Genomic DNA, 20,957 nt, shown 5'->3' on the forward strand with positions numbered 1-20,957 from the left:
GTAGAATAGAATAAACAGAAATGACTGCCCCTGGCTTGCCTGGAGCACGGATTTCTGTCATTTGATGATCCAGTCTCTTTGATCCAGCAGGCAACACAAACTGCTCAGGGCATGTACTCCCAGCTGCCTGGCACAGGGGTGGCAGCGAGAGACAGGTAGGTACTTGTGGTACTATTCTTGGTTGCCAGCTTAAACAATCCAGAAATGTAGGGAACACCTTTAAAAGATTTTCTGCTTGGTTTGAAGTAGGTGGATCCATTTTTAGTCAGGACCTTTGAGGCAGGAAGACTCACACCTTTGATTTGGATCTTGAGTCAAGAGGACACACCTTTAATATGGACTATACTTTTTGCTAGATGTCTATACAAGGACATAGAATAAGGAATATTTCTCTTTGCCTGTTTGTCCTCCTCTTGCTAGGACATCCATTGTTTCACTGACATTGGAGTTTACTTCTTTGAGATTCCAAAATATGTAGAAGACCAGCTGAGACATCCAGCCTTATGGGACTGAGCAACTACTCTATTCTTGGACTTGCAGCACACAGCTAGCCATTGTTGAATGAGCTGGTCTGAAGTCTGAAGGTCATTCCAATAAATGAGAGAGAGAGAGAGAGAGAGAGAGAGATTCTGTGACTCTAGAGAATCCTGACTAAGACAATACTCATGTTTCAAGATCTTGAATTTACCAAAATTAAACGAAATTTAGCACCCAAACCTTCTCCTGGAAAACTGAGACCTCCATGAGACACCAGAAATCCAAGATGGCTGCGCTAGGTGGATTCTGCAAAGGTGATTCCCTAGGTGGGGACGCAGATCTCTGGTGCTTCTGTCATTGGCCCAGTTTCCTTTATGTTTCAGGGAATTATTCCATTTAACTAAGTCCAGCCAAAAAATAGGACTATGTCAAAAATAAAACAGCTCATGTATTTTATAATAAACTGAGTTGGGATAAATTTAGAAAAATAGCAAGTGTGTGTTTATTTATTTATCTATTTAGTGTGTATGATGAATGTGTGCATGCATACATACGTGTGAGCATCTGTACACTTGTCAGTGTGTATGTGTATAAATGGAGGTCAGAGGGCAACTGTTCTCTTCTTCCTCTGTACAATCTAGATGAAAGTCAAACTCAAGTCACCAGGTTTATGTGGCAAATACCAGGGAGCCATCTTGATGGCAAAAGTAAATATTTTTATGTGAACTGAGACTAAGATGAGGGGAAAGGCAACTGTGCTCCGGATGACTCATTAGTCTCCTGACTCTGAGAGCAGCCACTGCCTCCTCTCCTTCTCTTCCTTGGCATTGCCTTCTTACACCAGCTGTGAACAGAGCTGGTTTAAAATCAGATCCAGGAGGAGGAGGAGGAAGAAGAGGAAGTTGCACTTAGATTCAAGAAAAGCCTCTAAGAATATCTGTTCCTTCCGTATGTAAGAAGATGTTGCACGGCACAAATATAAACAAACAAACAAACGGCTTGGTGCCTAAAATCTGAAATGTCAGTTGATAGGTGACTGAGTTTTGTTATTTGGGGGGTAGAATATTCGGGGCATGAGCTTCCAGAGGATGCGGTGATGTTNCAGAGCGCTCTGCTATCAAATGTGCACCGGCTGCTCCATCTGAGCGGCAAATGATACTTTAGAAAATGCNGCTTCTGTGGTCTTGGGGAGGCCTGGGGACAGAAGGCTGAGAGGTCAGATGGGAAATCCATAGTTGTTATGCCTGAGTGTGGGTGTGTTCTTGTGGGCAGTACTAGTAAGGGAAAAAACAAAAGAAGATGTTTATAAGCCACTGCAGGAAGTAGCNGAAGGAGAGACTCCAAATCCCTGATATTTATGGAATGNATTTGTTCTTCACAGAGTATCCTGGGCTAAGATGACCAAGACCAACTCCTGACACTAAAACCATAATCCACACAGGAAAACTGATACTAGATTCCACCAGGATCAACGCTTTTCACTCTTTGGTATACATAAGAGATTGAAAAGCAGGTAACAGAGAGGGAGAAAGTGCCTCCTGCCACACATCTGACTAAAGATGTACTTAGAATCTACTTTAGTAGACTCTTGACTNTAGGTGGTAATTCACTTACTTCCCAGCCTGCTGCTCTCTTACAATGTACTCAATAAAATGCAACTCAAAAAAGAAAAAAGGAGAGGGAAGAAGGGGGAAGGGGGAAGGGGAGGAAGTGGAGGAGGAAGGGGAGGAGAAGGGGGAGGAAGAGGGGAAAGAGGAGGGGGAGAAAAAGGGATGAGAGTCACACTCAAAACTCATCCCTGAGAAAACAGGTCAACTTTTTAAATGACCATAATATTTGAACTGACACTTTGTCAGATGAAAAGATGCTGTATATCATTAGTCAGTACGATATGTAAAATAAAACCACAGTAGGGTACTAATACAAACACATTAGAATAAATAGGGTAAAATGTAAAGGCAGCCTTACATCAAGGACTGACAAGCAAGAAGCAGACGCTTTCTTAGGAGGCTGGTCAGACAGGAAGTGATGCTGCCACACNGNCAAATGACTGCTGACAAGAGTCTCATAGAGTTAAACTCAGACTTCTCAGGGTGCCCACGCCTCAACACGTACCGCAGAGAGACAATGCATCATAGTTAGAGGAAACCGCTAGGTAGGTATTTGTAGCAGTTCATCGCAATCGCTATCTGTCAGAAACAACCCCCATGTCTTTCTCTCTTCTAGATGTGCGGATACGGAGGGTGATTTTCCCACCTGCCCTTCATAAGGACCAAATATGTGACCCCAGGGCAGTACACTCCCTTCCCTCAACAGTGAGGAAGAGCAACAATAAATAAAGTTCAAAATTCAATCCTACACCATTATGTCTTTTTTTTTCATTTTTAGCCAATCCATTTTTTTATTTCTTAAATTCTTGACATTACAGAACTAAACTGAAATTTATTAACATTCCACTCTTACATTTCTTATCAACAAACAAAAAATAAAATTCATGAGCCAAAAAAAACCCAAACGAAACTAAAAACAGGGAAAAGCTTATAAAACTAAATATGGATCCCAGCATTAACGGCTGAACAGAGAATGTGATTTTTCTTTAAATTCTTAGCGGATGATAAAGTGTAGAAACTGAACACTTACAAANTATTTAAAACCTGAAATCACACAGTTGGATCATGGGAAAACAGCAGAAGGGGGTTACGAGCGAACCTACACTGTTCTGGCCANGCTGAACCAGTTGGCAAGACAACAGTCTCACTTTGCCATGATGCATGGCAGGAGGGGATTTGCCGGAATTGGCTCCAGCTCTCCAGCGGTGAAAGGCTATTGGGCAAGTTTGGATGCATCTACTCAAACCACCCATTGAACTCACCATTCCAAATAACTTAATCGGCTGCATAATCGGGCGCCAAGGCACCAACATCAATGAGATCCGCCAGATGTTCGGGGCCCAGATCAAAATTGCCAACCCGGTGGAAGGCTCTTCTGGAAGGCAGGTCACTATTACTGGTTCGGCTGCCAGTATTAGCCTGACCCAGTATCTAATCAATGCTAGGCTTTCCTCTGAGAAGGGGATGGGGTGCAACTAGAACAGTTTAGGTTCGCTACTATGTCTCACTAAGGAAGAGGCTGCTGGCCACCTGCACAGGCTGCTGCTCTGGGAGGCTTGCTGCCACCTGGTGGCTCCTGCCATAGGTTCACAGAGGTTGCCAAGTGGCCAACTGGAACCTGTTGGTCCACTAATAACCACTAAAAGCAGCTCAAACAGTCCTAGGAACTTCCTTCACCAGTTATCATTTGCAATGGTCCAGCCCATGGAGTTTAGACTAGAAAAACAAGACGGAACTAGGGAAGCCATGCGGTGCTTTCCCACCAGCCTGGTCTTTTCTTCTGCGCTCCCTTACATGTAATATCCAGAAGACACCCTAGGTGAGAGGTGTGGGCCACTTGTCCAGCTTGCAAGGGCTTTCTTTGCACTTAGAAACTTACAGCAGTGTTTTTACCCTTTGTGAGGTTGCAGACCTCATTGGGAATTTGTGTGTTCAATGCATTTCTTCATACAACCTCTGGAGGGGTGTGCTCACTGAAACCAGCCTTGAGCGCAAAGGGAAGGAGATCCTGATTGTAGGCCTGCTATCAGTGTTATCTAGGGATCCTGTAAGCTTCTCAGACTTCGTTTGGGACAGAAAGGAAGCTAGAAGGTGATGAGTATGAAAATGAAGGGGAAGGGTGCTGCCCCCTAGGGGCGGAACTTGCCTTAATGGCCCTATGATGTCCCAGATGCCAGTGTGGCTCTTAGCCATGTCTATTCATGCTGAGTATCCTCTGCCTTTTCTTTTTGCCCTTAGCAGCACTTTCCAGTTTTGCACACTGGAGTTTCCTGGTCTCTCCCACCCCCTACTCCTGTTCATCCAAAGTCCTTGGCCATGAGGTTTGGGTTGAGAGTGAGAAAACCAAACAAACTCAGAAAAGAAGCCAACAGCCCTGACCACTCAGTGTATAAGCAAACCCCAGTCTTCTCTAGGCGACTAAAAGCAAATGTGTCTTAGTCCCTATGGTCAGGGCGCACAGCAGTGAGACACAATGAAAGAGTTCTAAGTGGGATGCATGACCTGGAGTGTGCACTGTGGTTCTCAGAAGCCTACAGTAAATTCATGGGTAAAGCGGGTGAGCAGAGTGCCAGAGAGGGAAAGGGGGTGCAGGAGGGAAAGGGGTACAGGAGAGAAGTGGCGCAGCCTCCTCCTTTCCCTGGACCTGTTGACACATGCATGGCTCAGTGCTATTGTCCCTTCATACAGGTGGTCGTTTAAAAGAAAACGGCCCCCATAGGCCAGTAGGGAGTGGTACTATTAGGAGGTGTGGCCTTGTTAAAGGAAGTGGTCACTGGGGGCAGGCTTTGAGGTCTCAGATGCTCAAGCCATGCCCAGTGTGGCAGTTCTCTGCCTGCTTCCTGGAGATTCAGATGTAGACCTCTCAGCTCCTTCTCCAGCACCATGTCTGCCTGCATGCTGCCATGCTTCCCGCCATGAGGATAATGGACTAAACCTCTGAAACTGTACGCCAGCCCCAATTCAATGTTTTCCTTTATAAGAGCTGCTGTGATCATGGTGTCTCTTCACAGTATAAAAGTTTTAGTAAGACAGAAATTGGCACCAGGGACTGTGGTATGGCTGTGATAGGCCTGACAGTGTTTTTGTTTGGAGGAATGTAGACTTTGTGACTTTGGGTTAGAAAAGCAGTTCAATACTTTATGTGGGGCTCAATGGGCCATCCTAGTAGACCATGGAATACAGTGGTGTCTCTGAACTGTGGGGGCCTGACCCAAGAAGTTTCAGAAAAGAATATGAGCACATGGCCTAGATATCATTCTGTGATATTTTGGTAGAGAATGTGGCTCCCTGTTGTCCTATTTGAAAAGTCTGCCTGGGGCTAAATTGAAGAGTTCTGGATAAACTGTGTTAGCACAGGAAATTTCAAAGCAGCCAAGTATTGACTCTGGAATATGGTTATTAATGTTCACGCTTATGAAGATCTATAATGAAAAGGAACAAGCTGATAGAGGAATATTAAAAAATGTACAATTTGAGGAGAAAGGGGGCACCAGGAAGTGGAATAGAGCTGAGTCCTGTGTTTTAGGTGATAACATTTTGACATGAATGGAATAAAGGAAGTGGTGGCCTCGGGGCATGATCCCACCCAGCTAAGCCCCCAACTGTAAAAGGAATTAAAGAGCATTTAGAGCCAGGTCTGAGGGTACACACTTTTAATCCCAGCAGTCTGGAGGCAGAGGCAGGTAGTTTGAGGTCAGTCTGGTCTACAGGACAGTCAAGCTTAGGCAGGGAAGGAACCCATAAAAACCAGAAAACTGATGAAGATGTAATAGAACAAGGGAGCCATGGTTGAGCCCCAGCAAGCAGCAGAACTTGGCAGAGAGTTGTGCTTTAGAGTCAAGGATAAAAGAAAAGGGTTATGGAACTCTCTGTGACTAAGGAAAGCCACCGAAGCCAGGCCTCTATCAGGGGTGTCCCTGCATGGAATCCTAGAAAGGACATTGGGCAAAGCTGTGAATGAAGGTGAGGCCTGGATTGCCCCAAAATGTTGAAGATGTCAGAGCTATGGGACACCTGCTGAGGAAAACTGCTAACAGGGAATGGAATTCACCAAAGAAAGGGTGTTACAGTGGTGCAATCCATTCACCCATGCGCACAATAGCAATTAATTTAAAATTCTTAAATCTCTGAGTTTCTAGCTCCTACCCCAGGTCACTTCAGTTGGCATCTCTGGCATGGAACCTGAAAGTAAACTTACCTAAGCTCCCAGGGCAGCCAAGTTTGCAAACCAGTAAATGGGAGGAGAGGTGGCGCTCCCTCCTACAACTGAAAGCTATCATGGTTGTTTGATTTGCTGAAGCCTGGGGTGACTGCACTGAACCATGAAAGTGTTAATGCATAGCAGGCTCTGGGCTTCTCACAGGAAAAAAAACAGTAAAGCGTGTAAACACTGCAGGCTAGAGGAGGTCAGAGACTAGCAGTGTGGTAAGAGAAGGGAGTGGGAATTCATAAGAGAGATAGTCACCAATCAGAATAGGAAGGGTCCTAAGGTCAAGGGCAGGCTCAAAGATGACCCAGGTTCTAGAAGAAAGTGGAAGAATATCAGGATTGTGTGTATAATTTGTAGGACTTGGTATTAAATGAAAATACAGAGTCTCTTGTTTGGAAACTATGGAGAAATACAAGACAGTGGCAAGAGAACACAAGACCCAGCATGGGTCCTGCAGAGTGGAGCTGGGTGCACACCATGAAGTCCACATTGTGGAAAGGGGATCTCGGTTACTAGTGGAACAAGGAGACCCTCCGAGATGACCTGGGGGTGGAAGGTGCTACAGTTTCCTCACAAGCTGATGATTGAATGCTCAATCCCAAGCTATGGTACCATTTTGAAGGCTGTGGAGCCATTAGTAGGTGGGGCTTGCTGGACAGAAAGAGGTTCCTAAAGTTAGGCCAATGAAAGCTATGCACACCCCCAACTCCAATCCCTTATACCATTACACCTCCTCTAATACACTGAATAAACAAACTGAAATTTCTTAAAACCATAAATCAGAGTACACTTTCCTTACCTTAAACTTGTTCTGTTTGGAACACCAACGAGAAAAGTAAGTTACATAGAAGGCCACTCATTAATGATCTTTACATGTAAAGATCCACAGACATGCTGGCTGGACTGGTATAGATTTTTTTCTACTCATAAATGAATGGCTTGAGTGGCAGATGTGATGCTGAGACTGTAGGTACTGACTCGGTGGGNATTGAGATGCCTGGAGTACCATGACTCTGGGGAAGTAGTTTGTGGAAGTGTAGGAGGCTTATCTGGGTAGAAGAGGAGAGTTATGGCAAAATTTCTGCTAAGGCAGCAGGCAGCAGTGTCAGGGTGAGAGGTTAGTGCAANAAGAAGGAACTGACTCACAGAAGTCTTAGGTGATTGTAAAATGTTTGGAGGAACTAAAGGAGCAAAGTTTTATCCCCCTAGAACACCTCCCCCAAACCATAACACTTGATTCTTACATTGCCTGCCTGTCTGAGGACACCTGGAAGAAACTGTCTCATCACTGAGATGAGCTGCCAATATTCTAGCAGCCTGGACACAAGGCTGGATCTGAAGCTTAGCTGCTGGAAAATCCTGAGAGCTCTTTCTTGGCTCACCAGCATTATCCACAGCAGCCATGGTGGAATCTCAGGAAGACACACTTTCCTTTATCTTCTCTTCTAGTTTAATCAGCACAAGTAATCTGGTTCCAAAATCCTAGCTGCAAGGGAATCCCTCACTACTTTTCCATTCTCTTCACGCAGTGGAGTGAGGCCCTAGTGAGGTGTCTAGAGTAGCCATCATGCTGTCAGCAGTAATGGACAGGCAATGGAGTTATTTTGTGAATATGTAGTTGATGAGCTCCTGGTCTTGCTGAAAAAACATACAGTGATCCCTCCCTCTGTCCATATCACAGTCTTCCCTCCCCCTCTTGGTTTGCTTTCTTACCCCTTCATGCACTGGATCTCTCCCTGTTCTGCTCACTCATTCCCTCCTCCCCATCTTCCTTTCCCTGGCTCACACTTACTCCTCCACCTCTCAGTTACTCATTTATGCTAACTAATCCTAAATGTATTCACTACAACAGATAATCCCCGCAGCATCAGTATTTGTACTGAGGGTCACTTCTCTCATCCTCAGTAGTGAATGTGTATTGGGTTTTTCTCCAATAAAGAGAACTAAGCCAAGTTGTCCACTGTACCCGTAGCCCTCAGTTTATGGCTGTTTCCTAGATAGTAAAGAAGAAACCAGTGCCGTTAGAGATGAGCAGGGGAGGGAAGGCAGATGAAAAGAAAGCCCATCGACCCAGTCCCTTAAGGCTCAAGTAGAGAAATTCCTTGCTCACAGACTGGAAGACTTTGATGATAAGAGCAAGAAGTATTCCTTGTGATCCTAGCCAGCCATAGAGGCCCTGGAACTGAGACTATCCAAATTCTCAGTCACCTCTCCAGTGTCCAAATTATCTTCTGAAACCAAAAGTCATCCTGATTCCTGGAGGATCTGAAAGTAAATCAAGTAGACAAAGTTTTGACTTTAGGGAACTTACAGTGTACTTGTGCAAACGAATGAGGTCATTTCAGACTCAAAATCGCATTGTCAGGCAGAGACTAAGGAGGCGGACGCAGAGACACTGGAGCACATCGGACAGTGTACCCAAGCAAAGGCTCTGTGGAAAGACCGTGTTTTCTCTGAAGCTCAATAAGCACCAGATAGGACATCACAAAATCTCAGAAAGGGCATTTCAAGGAGAGCAGAGAGCCGGCCTTGAGAAACCCCAAGCAGAGTGCTTCCAGAACTGGAAGTTGGTATGCCTGGGCACAGGCAACAGGACCAAAGCCTTTGCAGATAGGTTGGTAAAGGCGTGCATAGCCTACAGATGGAGACCCTGATTTTTTTTTTAATTTAATTCTAAAGCACATTGATAGCTTGAAGGGATAAATGGCATGATTTGATTCTTTTTAAGCAGTGCTGAGTCAGGCCTGGTGTGGAGCATGTGTTGCATGCAAGAGTGGGAGGCAGTGGCGAGGGTGAGACATGCTGGGGTTTGCAGGGTCAGGGGCAATCAGAGACAGATCAGAGACAGGCTGGTGAGCCCAGAGCTTCATCAGTGGATTTGGTGTGAGGTGGGAGTGAAAAGGGAGAACGAAGTCGACTCTGAGTGTTTGACTACAGCACCTATGTGAAGAGTAGAGCCTCTGACTAAAGCCAAGTAAAGTGGTTGGGAAGAAAATCCAGGATCCTGTGTTAACCAAAGTAGGGGAGAGCAGCCTCTAAGGCATCCAAGCAGACAACTGAACTATGCAGAATCCTCAAGAGCGATGATAGCTAACAGGAGAGTAGCAGCTGGAGAGTCAAGCCACAGGAAGGCCTCCGACCGCCTAGCTGGTGGGGCTGGATGAGTAGCAGACCGATGCTCTAAGCCCTGGTCAAGGCCAACTTCAGAGACATGCAGCCTGTGCAGTGCGGTCAAATGCGGTCCTGCCCTGACGGAGTTCCTGCACCTGGGTTGATGCTCAGCTGCCACCATCTTGTGATTCTTAATGCTTTCTGACCAAGAACCCTGACATCTCCCCATGAACAACATAGCCAGCGCTGCCTGAGACACCTGAGTCGTGACGTAGGAGGGCATACTGCTGAAGGGTCTCAGAAAGAGTGGACACTGAAATTGAGGAGAGCCAGAAGGTGTGAGAGCAAATGAGCCCTGAAAAGCCTGTTCCAACGTGACATCGTGGTATCATTAGACATCGTGAAGCCCAGAAGTGGGCGGGGCCAGAGTCTTGGTGATCAGGCTCCCTTGACTTCCTGCCTCAACCTGAGGAGACTGTGGAGGCCCGCTAATGCGCAGGTCTCCGGATGGGCACCCGCTGTTCATGTCTGAAGGCAGAACTGGAGGTAAAGGTGGGAGCCGATGGAATCTCTTCATGATGGGGAAGGTAGGGGTGGAATTCTCTTTTAGCTGCCACATTTTCCACTTTGAAATATAAACATCTGAACAAGAGTATGAGGAACTGTTAAGGCCTTGAGAAGGAAAGAGCATGATAAATAGACAACTGGAGGACTTCCTTTGGCTCTCAGCATCAGAGTTTATTCAATCCATCACGGGGGAGGACACAGGGCAGCAAAGCAACACGGTCATGGTGGCCAGGGAGCAGAGAGAAAGTAGTGGCTATACCTCAGAGCCCTCTCCCCACCCCCACCCCCCATTTTTAACTCCTTCCAGGCTCCTAGGACAAACTAGATAACCCTGCTAGCTGATTCTTCAGGAAACTTCCTCAGACACACAGCCAAAGGTGTGCCTTCCTCATCTCATCTCAGGGACCCAGAATCCACGCACTCAGACTGACAAGATTTTTGGGGCAAAAGCAAAGGAACTTTGGTAGATAGATTGTGTGGCCTGAGAGAGGACTATCCTTTCTAAATTCATGTTGAAACTTAAACCCCAAAGTAGCAAGCTATTGAGTGGTTACTCAATAGCAGCAAGTTAGTCAGTAAGCTCTTAATTCTCCAGAGCAGAATTAAGGCCTTTCAAGGCCTGAGCTATGCCCTGAGGTCGCCGCTGAAGGCTTGGTCTCGAGCTTACGGTTCTATTGAGAAGGTCTGCGTCTTAAGGATGCTGACCTTACAGTGGATTAACTGACTCCAGAAAACCGGGCTGTCCCTGGGGAGCTGGATCCCAGTGGAGGATGGAGAGGGGCCTCTGGAGGGCACATCTTGTCCTTGGTGTTTACCATATTCCTCATCTCTCTCCTGCTTCCTTCCCAGTAGACATGGCCATCTTTGCTCAGCTGCAAGCTGTCTTCCATGTCTGGTCTCACTTTATACCAAAAGAAATAACACTGGTTGGGCATGGTGGCACACACCTTTAATCCCAGCATTCAGGAGGCAGAGGTAGGTGGGTCTCTGTGAGTTCGAGTCCAACCTGGTCTACGGAGTGAGTTCCAGGTCAGCCAGGTATGTTACACAGAGTAACCCTGTCTTGAGAGAGAGAGAGAGAGAGAGACAGAGACAGAGAGAGAGACAGAGAGACAGACAGAGAGACAGAGAGACAGAGAGAGAGAACACGAGAACTAAATGACAGTGGACTGAGACATTCAAAACAAGGGATAAAATAAGTATTTTTTTCCTTCAAGTATCTTCTTGGGTACTCTGTCTCTGCAGCAAACAGCTAACTGACTGAAGGCTCTTATAGAATGTTCTGAGGAAGTGGATTTGCCTCTTCTGCTTCTCGGCCCTTTGGACTCACAGTGTGCATCTTCTTTGCCCATCAGGCCTGTGGTAGTGCTATGTGTATGTAATAGGTTTCCCCGTTCCCAGGAGTGCTAAAACCTTCACTCTGAACTCCCTAGCCTGCAGCACTGGGAGATGCACATCTCTGCACTTTACTGGTCACAGGTAACTGTAGCACAGAGAATTCAGCTAGGGTCTCAGTGGCTCTGTGAGTGGCCATAGGGTGATGGGCATAAGCCCGAAGTAGAACCAGTCAGCCCAATGGTTAGACTTTCTCCAGGGTGTTCAGAGTGGGAGGGGAGAGAGTGAGAGAATGGAAAGAAGAGGTAAACGGAGGACACAGGACAGGGGGGTCACGGAGGTGAGGTCAGAGGTGGCGCAGTGTGTGGTGGCTGGCCTGTGCTGGGAAGCAGGGGCTCTGTCTAACAACCTATGAAGAAGCAGAGTGACGCCCTTCAGAAACTGATCTGTAATATCTAAAGTCAGGGGTAGCAAAAGGCTGATCTTGTCATCTAACCCATGTGAATGTGTCCTTAAGGTCTGTATTCTCAAATTCCATCCCAACCCTATCTCNATGCAAGGACTGGGTTCAAGAAATATTTTAATCTGGAACCTTACTTTTAAGAAGACAAACGGACCTTTACATTTCCCATTTATTACAATTCTGGACAGTTCAGGCCATAAAACGATGAACCTTGTGGAAGCTTTAGGCTTCTTAGAGAACCCGTTAAATCCAGGGCTTTCTAGGGAAGTATATGGAAAACAGATGAAGTTTCTCTGGAGCAATGGAACCACAGAACAGTCTGTGGGCGTCCTCTGCTGGCTGTAAGTGAGAATGCAGTCTGGAAGTGGAAGGTTTCTTAGGCAGAGATGGGCTGGAATCACATCAAACACATCAAACACTGGGCCTTACAGAACAAACTCCATGTTGGTTCTTTAAATGCTGTAATGACAGTCACACATCTATGCTATGTCTGAATTTTTTGTGCAATAGGACTCTTTCCTCAGATAAAAGGCACTTTGAAATATTTTAAACATATTGTATTCTTTGAGAAATTTCAGACGTTTGATTTAGTCCACCCCTCCCATTCGCCCCACCCCCACTTTGACTTCCCAGATTCATGTTTTCTATTTTAAACCCACTAAGACCACTTAGTGTTGCCTGAACGTGTACAGATGTCCAATCATCTGCAGGCACGTGGACCTATGCAGTCAATAGCCTCTGTTTCTCAGTGTCTGATTGTCTACAAGCATGTAGGCCTATGAAGTCAACAGGCTGTCTTTCCCTCAGCAGCCATCAGTTCTCAGTAGCTCCTCAGGTGAGGTGGGACTTCAGGAGTCCCTCTCAGATCCAGGCTGGAATTGTGACTGAGCTGACCTGGTCAGGCCCCCTGCCAGTCCCTGTGTGCAGCATCCCTGTCATGACCAGAAACCACCCATGGCAGCTGTACTCTACAAACTGTCAGAATCTTGATCTTTTTATCTGCAAGAGTCCTGAGCAGACTGTCCAGTGCATAATAAACACCCAGTGATATGTATCTACCAGATACACACTGGACCAGTTTCCTGGGGAACTGAGCCCACATGGCAATGGATGGGGATGGAGGGGAAGAGTGGACGAACACCCAAAAAGTGTGGATTGCAAACTTAGGAGCTGGATGTAGGGTGGATACATAAGGGTTTTGCATGATTCTGGGAAGAGACTTGCAACACAGCGACAGATGTGGCCTCCAATGTGTGAGCAGAAGGAAAGATTTCATAAAGAAAATGGAAGAAGCTACAGCAACAGTTTCAAATAGGCTATGAAAAGAATTTGGAAGGACTTTTGGTGTCTAGGAAGACTGAGTCCTGGCTTAAAGATGTTTTCCCCAGCTCCATTTCTACCCCCAAATGCCATGGCCTTGTGCAAAACTTCAATGTGATAAACACACGAAATACCTTGAACAGCCCCCACCCCAAGGCCAACTGACAGAAGGGAGAACCTGAAATGCTTAGAGTCAGTTTGGAGCCAAAATAAAGATGAAAGGTGGGTTTCAGAAGGGGCACAGGGTACTCAGGCTGAGGCAGTCTGGCCGTGACAGGTAAACGTATGTCATCATGGTGACTTGCTATTAGTGAGGTAAGGAAGTAAAGAAATGACTGGCTCCAAAGACCAGAGTCCAGCAGCAAGGAATCTGGAATCATCTAGAAACAAGATCTGCCTAGGCGAATTTGATGAGAAGGCTGAGGAGTGCAGGCAGGGCTCATCAAAGCCTGTCAGTCCTGGAGACATAATCTGCTCAGCTTATGGAAACTGAGAGACTTGAGGCTAAGGAAGATGTTCTTCAGAAAGGTGTGGGGTGTGGGGGAGGTGCTTTCCACACAAGAGGCACAGCTGACAGTCAAGAACAGCAGACAGCTAAGAACATTTTTTGAGAAGCATCAGTCAAATAGGGTGACCAGATTGGTGTGAACAAAGACATGAGCCGGTGAATGGATGACATCGCTGGCTTGAATGTACTGAAGGTGCGACTGCTCTGTGGAATTCTAAAGGCAGGAGGCGTGTGCACGGACCTGTGTTTTCACTCAAACTTGGGAAAAATGGTTCTCAGAACCAACGTGCTTTCCAAACGTGTCTTAGACAGATCATAGTGTTCAGTTGCTACTGAAAAATATGCAATCTGCCCACAGGGTATATAGCAGGGGTATATATACAGTGCATGTTCTTATATGGTGTCTTCAAAGAAGGGTTCATGAGATCACAGTCAGTCACTTTCAAAGGAAACTGTAAATTATGATCGAGGACCAACAAGGCAAGTATGCTAATCAATACTAATTTATGCTAATTCATGGGCAGACCTTAGTGTGACTCAGCTTCCTGGAAGGGGAGGTAGTAGGTCTTCCTGGAAGGGGAGAAAGAGCAACATAGTAGGTCCAGGTGCCTTATCAGGAGGGAGTGCATAGGGTAAATCTGAGCCCTGGAAACTCAGAAAGCCTTCTCGTGTGGCGCTCGTGTGGTAGCTTCTGCTAGCCACCAAACTTTCAGCAAGTCTTGGAGTAAAAATAAAAACCAAGAGTACCACACTAAACAAAGCATGCTCTGTGGGCTTACCCTTCTGAGGGGCCTAAGCTTGGCTGCTGGTCTGATCTGAGCTTAAAGATGAGGTTGTCTATAAACAAAGGACAGAGATATTTGCTGAGCGCATTACATATGTGATGGATAGGAAGGACTTTATTTCCCTCTCACAGCACTGAGGTGTTACGATTGCTATTTGCAGAATAAGCCATGTGTCCTAGATACACTATCAAGCCATCAACATGAGCCAAAGCCACGTCCTTTCCACACCTCATACCTCACAGGCCTCCTCCGAATCAATCAGTCATCAACTGACAGTCCAACCCTCCATTACTCTCACTCCCGTGCCAACTCTTCGAGACAACTTCCGGTCATCCCCACTCGTAGGTCCACAGAGTAAAGGACTGAGAAAAAGCAACCAACTATCGGTCAGGGACAAGTCATGTTACACGCGTTCAGAAGCATCCACAGATACCAGCTCAAAGGAATCCGCATCTCGGCTGAATGGGTCAGAAAGAACCAGTATACCTTCTTTCCAGAGATTAGCTGAGTCCTAATGGACCCAGTGCCCAACGTGGGGAGAGAGCAAGGGAAGTCAGCTGAATTCTGCAGTGGGCGTGCTGTGCTTGGGAAATGCAAGAGGGGTGGCTGCTACCGGGTTACAACATGAGCCCTTCTAGTCTGGTTCCTTTCTTGAAAAAGGAACAATATAAAATATGCACAAGATGCCACACAGTAAATTAACACAGGATGGAACGGAAGTCTGAGAGTCCCTGAAGGATGCACACTTACATCTTCTTAAACTGTGGCTGCAGCTGCACAGAGGTTCCTGTGATGGAAGTCGTGGAAATTACGGCAACAGTAAAAGGTTTCTGAATATGCAATGACCCAGAGTTAATTCTAACTCAAACCCGTGGTGAATGTGAGGTGTCCGGCATTCGCCTATGTTGTCCCAGGATTGTATTGCAGTCCTGGTTCTGAACATACAGCGTGCACACCTTGCACTGTGCCTGACATCACACAGCACACACTGCCTATGCCTGGCTCATAATCAAGGCTGTCACAGGTTATTTGTTGTGGGATTCTACAACATACAAAAATGACCCCTTCTATAATAGCAAAATTAAAAATATTTTCCTACCTCCAGTCCTCGTCATGTTAATATAGAATGTTTATTTTAGGGCTGAATTGAATTAGAATCTTTGGTTTAAATTTTGTTTGATTGACTTGAGTTTCATTTAAAAGAAATTATTTCTTGAATCTGGACTTACAATTGGGCAGAATTTCTGACAATTTCTGAAATGGCCCTAAACAACTTTTGCCATCTTGCTTTTATTTCTATGTATATTTTTATTCTTATTTTGTGTGTATAAGTGTTTGCCTACAGGGTTGGAGAGATAACTCAGAGGTTAAGAGCACTGCCTGCTCTTCCAAAGGTCCTGAGTTCAATTCCCAGCAACCACATGGTGGCTCCTAACTATCTATAATGAGATCTGGTGCCCTCTTCTGACCTGCATGCATATATATAGGCAGAATACTGTATACACAAAAATCTTTAAAAAAAAAAAAAAAGAAAGAAAGAAAAGAAAAGAAAAAAAAGAAAAGAAAAGAAAAAGTGTTTGCCTACAAGTATGCGTGTGTACCATGTACATGGGTGGCGCCTGCAGAGGCCAGAAGAGGGTACTCAGACCTCTAGAACAAGAGTTACAGATGGTTATGAATTGCTATACGGGTGCTGGGAACGGAACCTGGATCTTCTGCAAGAGCAGACAGTTTGGCTAACCACTTAACCATCTTCTCCACCACATTCCATTTTATATTATGTATTTATGCAAAGTAGCGTTCTCAGTACTGGCAGTTAAAAAAATCAAAATATCAATCAGCTCTAAAAACCCTTGAAGATCCTATAGTCTGCAATATCAAATATTCAGCCAAGATTGAATTCTCTGTGCAAAAAATAAGCAAATGCATCTTTCTCACTGGTGCACAAATATGCTCTTATTTTTAACAAGTGGTAAAACTATAAGCATACCATGACTTATTTGAGAATTTGTTTATAAATTATTGCCAATAAATATTGGTTTATATCACAATTTAAAATACCTAGATATCTGGAGTTGGCTAAAAAACGTCTTAATCAGAGAAAGTTTAAGAAACAATGGTCAGTATCCTATGGAAGGATATGGTTGGACAGGGAAGATGGCAGCAGCAGACTTCTGGGATGGTGATGTCCCCTGTGATCCGTGTAGCTATTGTCAGCACAGTCGTGTAGTTTTTCCCCTGTCTGCCTCTACTTATCTGTGTATTGAATGGACACATCACCTATGGCCTATAGGGCAGGGTAGAATAGGAGGTCAGGGCATGGGAAGGCAGAGAGAATTCTGGGATAGACTGAGGCTTGGGAGATTTGCCTGGGAAGATATGACAAGACAGATGCATGGTACCTGAGCCATGTGGCAGAATGTAGGCTAAAATACATGGGTTATTTTAAATTATGATCTACTCAGAGAAGAGCCTACCTATATGGCCAAGGTATTTGTAAATATATTTTGAGCCTGGGTCTTATTTCTGGGTCCATGGGGCTAGGCGGAAGAGCCAGCCCTAACTTCTGCAGGTTCCAGAGAAATAGGCCAGCCGCCTTTACATCTGACTGCTAATCCTATGTCAAAGAAAAGTGATGCTGTGTAAGGGAGGGAGAGGCAAATCCTCTTTTCTCTCTGCGACTTTCTTATCTCAGTTCCTCCTGGGGTTCTGCAAAGCTTCCACTGCTGCCCTGTGATGGAACCCTCCAAATGGCTTGTGCCTTACTGTTGTGTCCATGATTTCCCAGCTTCCCCAGGGGTGCAGTTGGCCTCAGCTGCTATGGCCACAGCTGGGGCCTTCTTCCAGCCTTCTGTGCTTTCTCATGTCATATCTCATGCTACCTAGGTAGCTCCAAAGGGTGCTATCTCAGGAGAAGTTTTTTTCTTTTCGAGCTATCCTGTGTGTGGAAGGACGGTTGTCACCAACATATCCTTCCCAGCTGATCCTGAATCCTCCCGTCTGCAGCTGTGTGGATCTCCATGGCGTCCTCCCAGAGAACACTCCGAAGATGCTTTGTAAACAGTCATGTGCTAGACAGATACACAGCAACATCATTCCTATTAGCTAAGTAAGGCTGTGTACACTCAGGCTAAAGCCGTCTCAACTCAGACCCAATTTAAGAGACTTGGATTCTGAGAACCACTGCCACTCAGCTCCTTATCTAGCATGAAGTGCAGACTGCCCAGTGTCTGCAGATAGCACTCAGTGTGCAAGCCGGTAGGAAATGTGTCTTCCCTTGGCCACTAGAGTGGGTTTTCTCACTGCTGCTGCTACAGGAGACCCAGAGGGGACATTCAGCCTTCATTCCCCAGTGACCAGAAGGCTCTCAGCCTAGACAGTGGAAGACATGCCCTCCATTTAACATTAACAGTTTAAAGGTAAGTTGACAGTAGCCTACGGACAGTTTTACTCAAATAAGGGACAATGGCATAACCTCTGTAGAGAGACAGGTGTGGGTCCCAGAAGGGGTGCCTGCTCAGTGTCAGTGTTTCTATTCCAGCCATGGCTCTGCTACCTGTGTGGTAAGCTTCAGCTTTTGAGGACACTGAGCTGAGCTGCACACGGTGCACAGTGACAAGAACCTCAGAAAATAGACTACCTTGGCCCAGACCCAGGCTGGTCCCGATTAACATGTGTTAAGTTTGACAATTAAGTGTAAAAAGTCTCTAAAACTGAATTCACAAACATGCTTGTCTCTGGTCACCTCAGACTGTATGGTGCCATGTGTCTTGCTGGGGAGCAGCATCATTCTGGTGTCCAGGTGGGCTTAGGCAGGCTGGCCTGGCACCTGTGGAATGATGGAGCTCTGGGAATGATGTGCCTGAGACATCGGTGGGATGTGTGGGCAGACATCTGTGGAATAGCAAGTGCAGGTCCTGGCTTAGTGGAGTCTCTTCAGCTCATGCAGGGCTTTGGAGCCAGCTGCTGGGTTGCTAAAGGAGCACGTGTTGCATGAAGACCTTGGCCAATTTGCTTGGTCGAGCACTTGGAAATGAGTGCTAGCTTTGGGTAATTTTTAACAATACAGTAACACTGGTTCTTAATACAGAACATTTAGAAGAATCATGTATCATGTGTGAGCACATCTCATTGACAAAGTCTTTTCCTACAGTTAACCACTGTTAACAGAGCTTGCATGGCTCTGATGGTTTGTGTGCATCTGAATTTGTCTTGTTGTTCATTTGATACATAACCACGTGTGTGGATATGGGACCTTCCCAAATGCTTTTTCCATCCTTTCCCTTCCCAAAGGGCAATAACCCTGAATTTTATATGATCCGATTCTCTGGTTTTCTTTATAGTTTTGCCACAAGCATGTGCAGTTTTTAAACTTAATATGGATGAATTTCATTCTATCCTTCTGAGAATTCCAATATTAAGTTGTTGTGACTCCATTTCACTTGGGCATAAACTAATTAATGATACTCTGCTCTTGTGACGTGTTCTAGCTTATAAAGATCCTACTGATGCTACCTATTCCCTTGCTGATGAACATGTAGACTTCTGCAGATTTAATCCACTGGCATGCACAGCTCGTCTCTAGGATGTGGTCTCAGGAGGGAGACACAACAGAGTAAGATTTGTGAATCAATCAGGAGAGCTCTGTCGTGCCATCCTCCACAATGGCAGCACGCTTGGCTTGTGAGACCTTCTTACACTGCGTCATCGATAACCCTTGGAATTATCAGATTTCCTCAGTTGTTTGATTTAGTGGATGTGAACGAATGATCCACGATGATTCTCATTTGCACTCCCTGACTGATAGGATTGTATATTTTCATGTTTGTTGGTCAAGTATTACTATTTGTGTTCTCTACATACTTTCCGANTATTCATAGGTGTCTTCTGGACTAAAATGTGTGGGTAACATTTGTTACCTACCACATTTGTGTGGTGTTGAAGGTCCTAGCTCAGCAATCCATGCACCTNGTTGTATATCAAACAAACAACAACAGAAACAAATCCAGGACAGCAAACNATCAAAGCATGCAAAGTTTGTTAACAGAGGTTAACTATGGGAACAGACTTTATCAGTGAGATGTACTCACACATGATGTATTATCATCCTAAGTGGTCTGCTAGACTAAAATGGTAGATAATACTACATCTGAGGAAGAAAGATGTGTCCCTGGTCCCACTTCAAGCCCAGATTGGTGCCCTTTAACCTTCTATTTCTAATCCTTATTCCCCATCAGGATTGGCAGGTCAGACGCAAGGTGACCTAGTTCTCCATCTCTCATCTCTACACCAGGAGCTCTCAGGCCACACTGGTGGTCTCCTGGTTCTGTTACTCCGAGGCACCCTGCCATTCTTGGAGGAAAGGAGTAGAGTCTCAGAGTCCTCCCCCACATCTAGGGTTGGCTTTCTCTCCAGCCCTGGCTCAGCACTCAAGATTAGAGGAACTGAATGGGCAAGCAGGCCCCCTGCTGGGCTCCGGGGAGGGTGGGGGGGGGAGGAGGATGGGAGGGAGGAAGAGGGGAGCTTGTATTTTCCCATTGAGAGCCTTTCTTGAAGGGCTCAAGTTTTTTCTCATCCCCTTCAAATCACACCTTAATAAGAGCCTCCTAAAAACTGAACTAGAAAGTGAATTGTGATGTGTGGGTTCCAACCTTCCCCCCCATGACCTTATAATGGCAACACTCCGGTACAGAGGTCTAGGGAAAATATTACTGCCACCTCTCCCCAGGGGACATTTGGCAACATCTGAAGACATTTTTGGTTGCTACAGAGGGTAGTGGTAGATGGGTGTTACCACCTTCTAGAGGGTAGAGGCCAGGGATGCTGCTGTCTTACAATGTGCAGAAAAACCCCTGCAATTATCCCGTCACAAATGTCAACAGTGACCAGGCTGAGAAGCCCGATCCTTCTATACCATACTACCCAGGCTAGAAAGCCACAGTTCCTGGCTTCCCTGTAGGGACTCCCAATTGTACCTCCTTTCCTCTGGAAGTGGCTTTTCTGGCATATTGATAAACCAATTCCTACGTGGGACAAGGGACTGGAGATCTTGTCAGGTACTTTCTCCTTAGGGGGCTGGCTCTACCTATAATCTAGATCCCAGTTCATGTGACACTCTGCTATGTGGTGACAAACATGTAGATGTCACGGGTAACAGCAAAGACTCTTCTAAACCATATGTACTTGTTATTATACATTATTAAGTGATATTAAATAATATTGAATTCTGGTGATCAGACTTCAAACATTGTTTGCCCAATGGGTCCAGGTGCTAGGAGCTGTGCCACTTGCACAGTGATGGAGCTCTGCTGTGCTTAGCTCAGGGAACTGACAGCTCATCAGTTAGAGATGCTCATTAAAAGGCAGGATGGCGGGACCCTCTTGAGAACCTGACTTCACAGTTGGGGTGGACTCTGAGACTCTGTGTTTCCAGGAGTAAAGGGTGTTCTACAGTAAGCGACCCAGGGGGACACCTGTAAGAACTGCTCAAAGAGATTATGGAACCGCACTCAGTCTAATCCTAGGCTTGAGAATCTAATGTGGTGATTTTCTTTTTGTTTTTTTTTTTTTT

At 45.7% G+C, this 20,957-nt stretch overlaps 1 protein-coding gene across 1 annotated transcript in view; it reads right to left on the reverse strand.

The window, feature by feature from the left end:
* Window positions 1-20,957, reverse strand: part of Arhgap25 (Rho GTPase activating protein 25) — a 74,885-nt gene that overhangs the window by 51,998 nt on the left and 1,930 nt on the right. The window contains exon 2 of the mRNA XM_029478223.1: window positions 9,875-10,050. Coding sequence (XP_029334083.1) covers window positions 9,875-10,050 — 176 coding nt within the window. The remainder of the gene's footprint in view (window positions 1-9,874; window positions 10,051-20,957) is intronic.

Source organism: Mus caroli, chromosome 6 (assembly GCF_900094665.2).
Source record: "Mus caroli chromosome 6, CAROLI_EIJ_v1.1, whole genome shotgun sequence".
NCBI classification, from domain to species: Eukaryota; Metazoa; Chordata; class Mammalia; order Rodentia; family Muridae; genus Mus; species Mus caroli.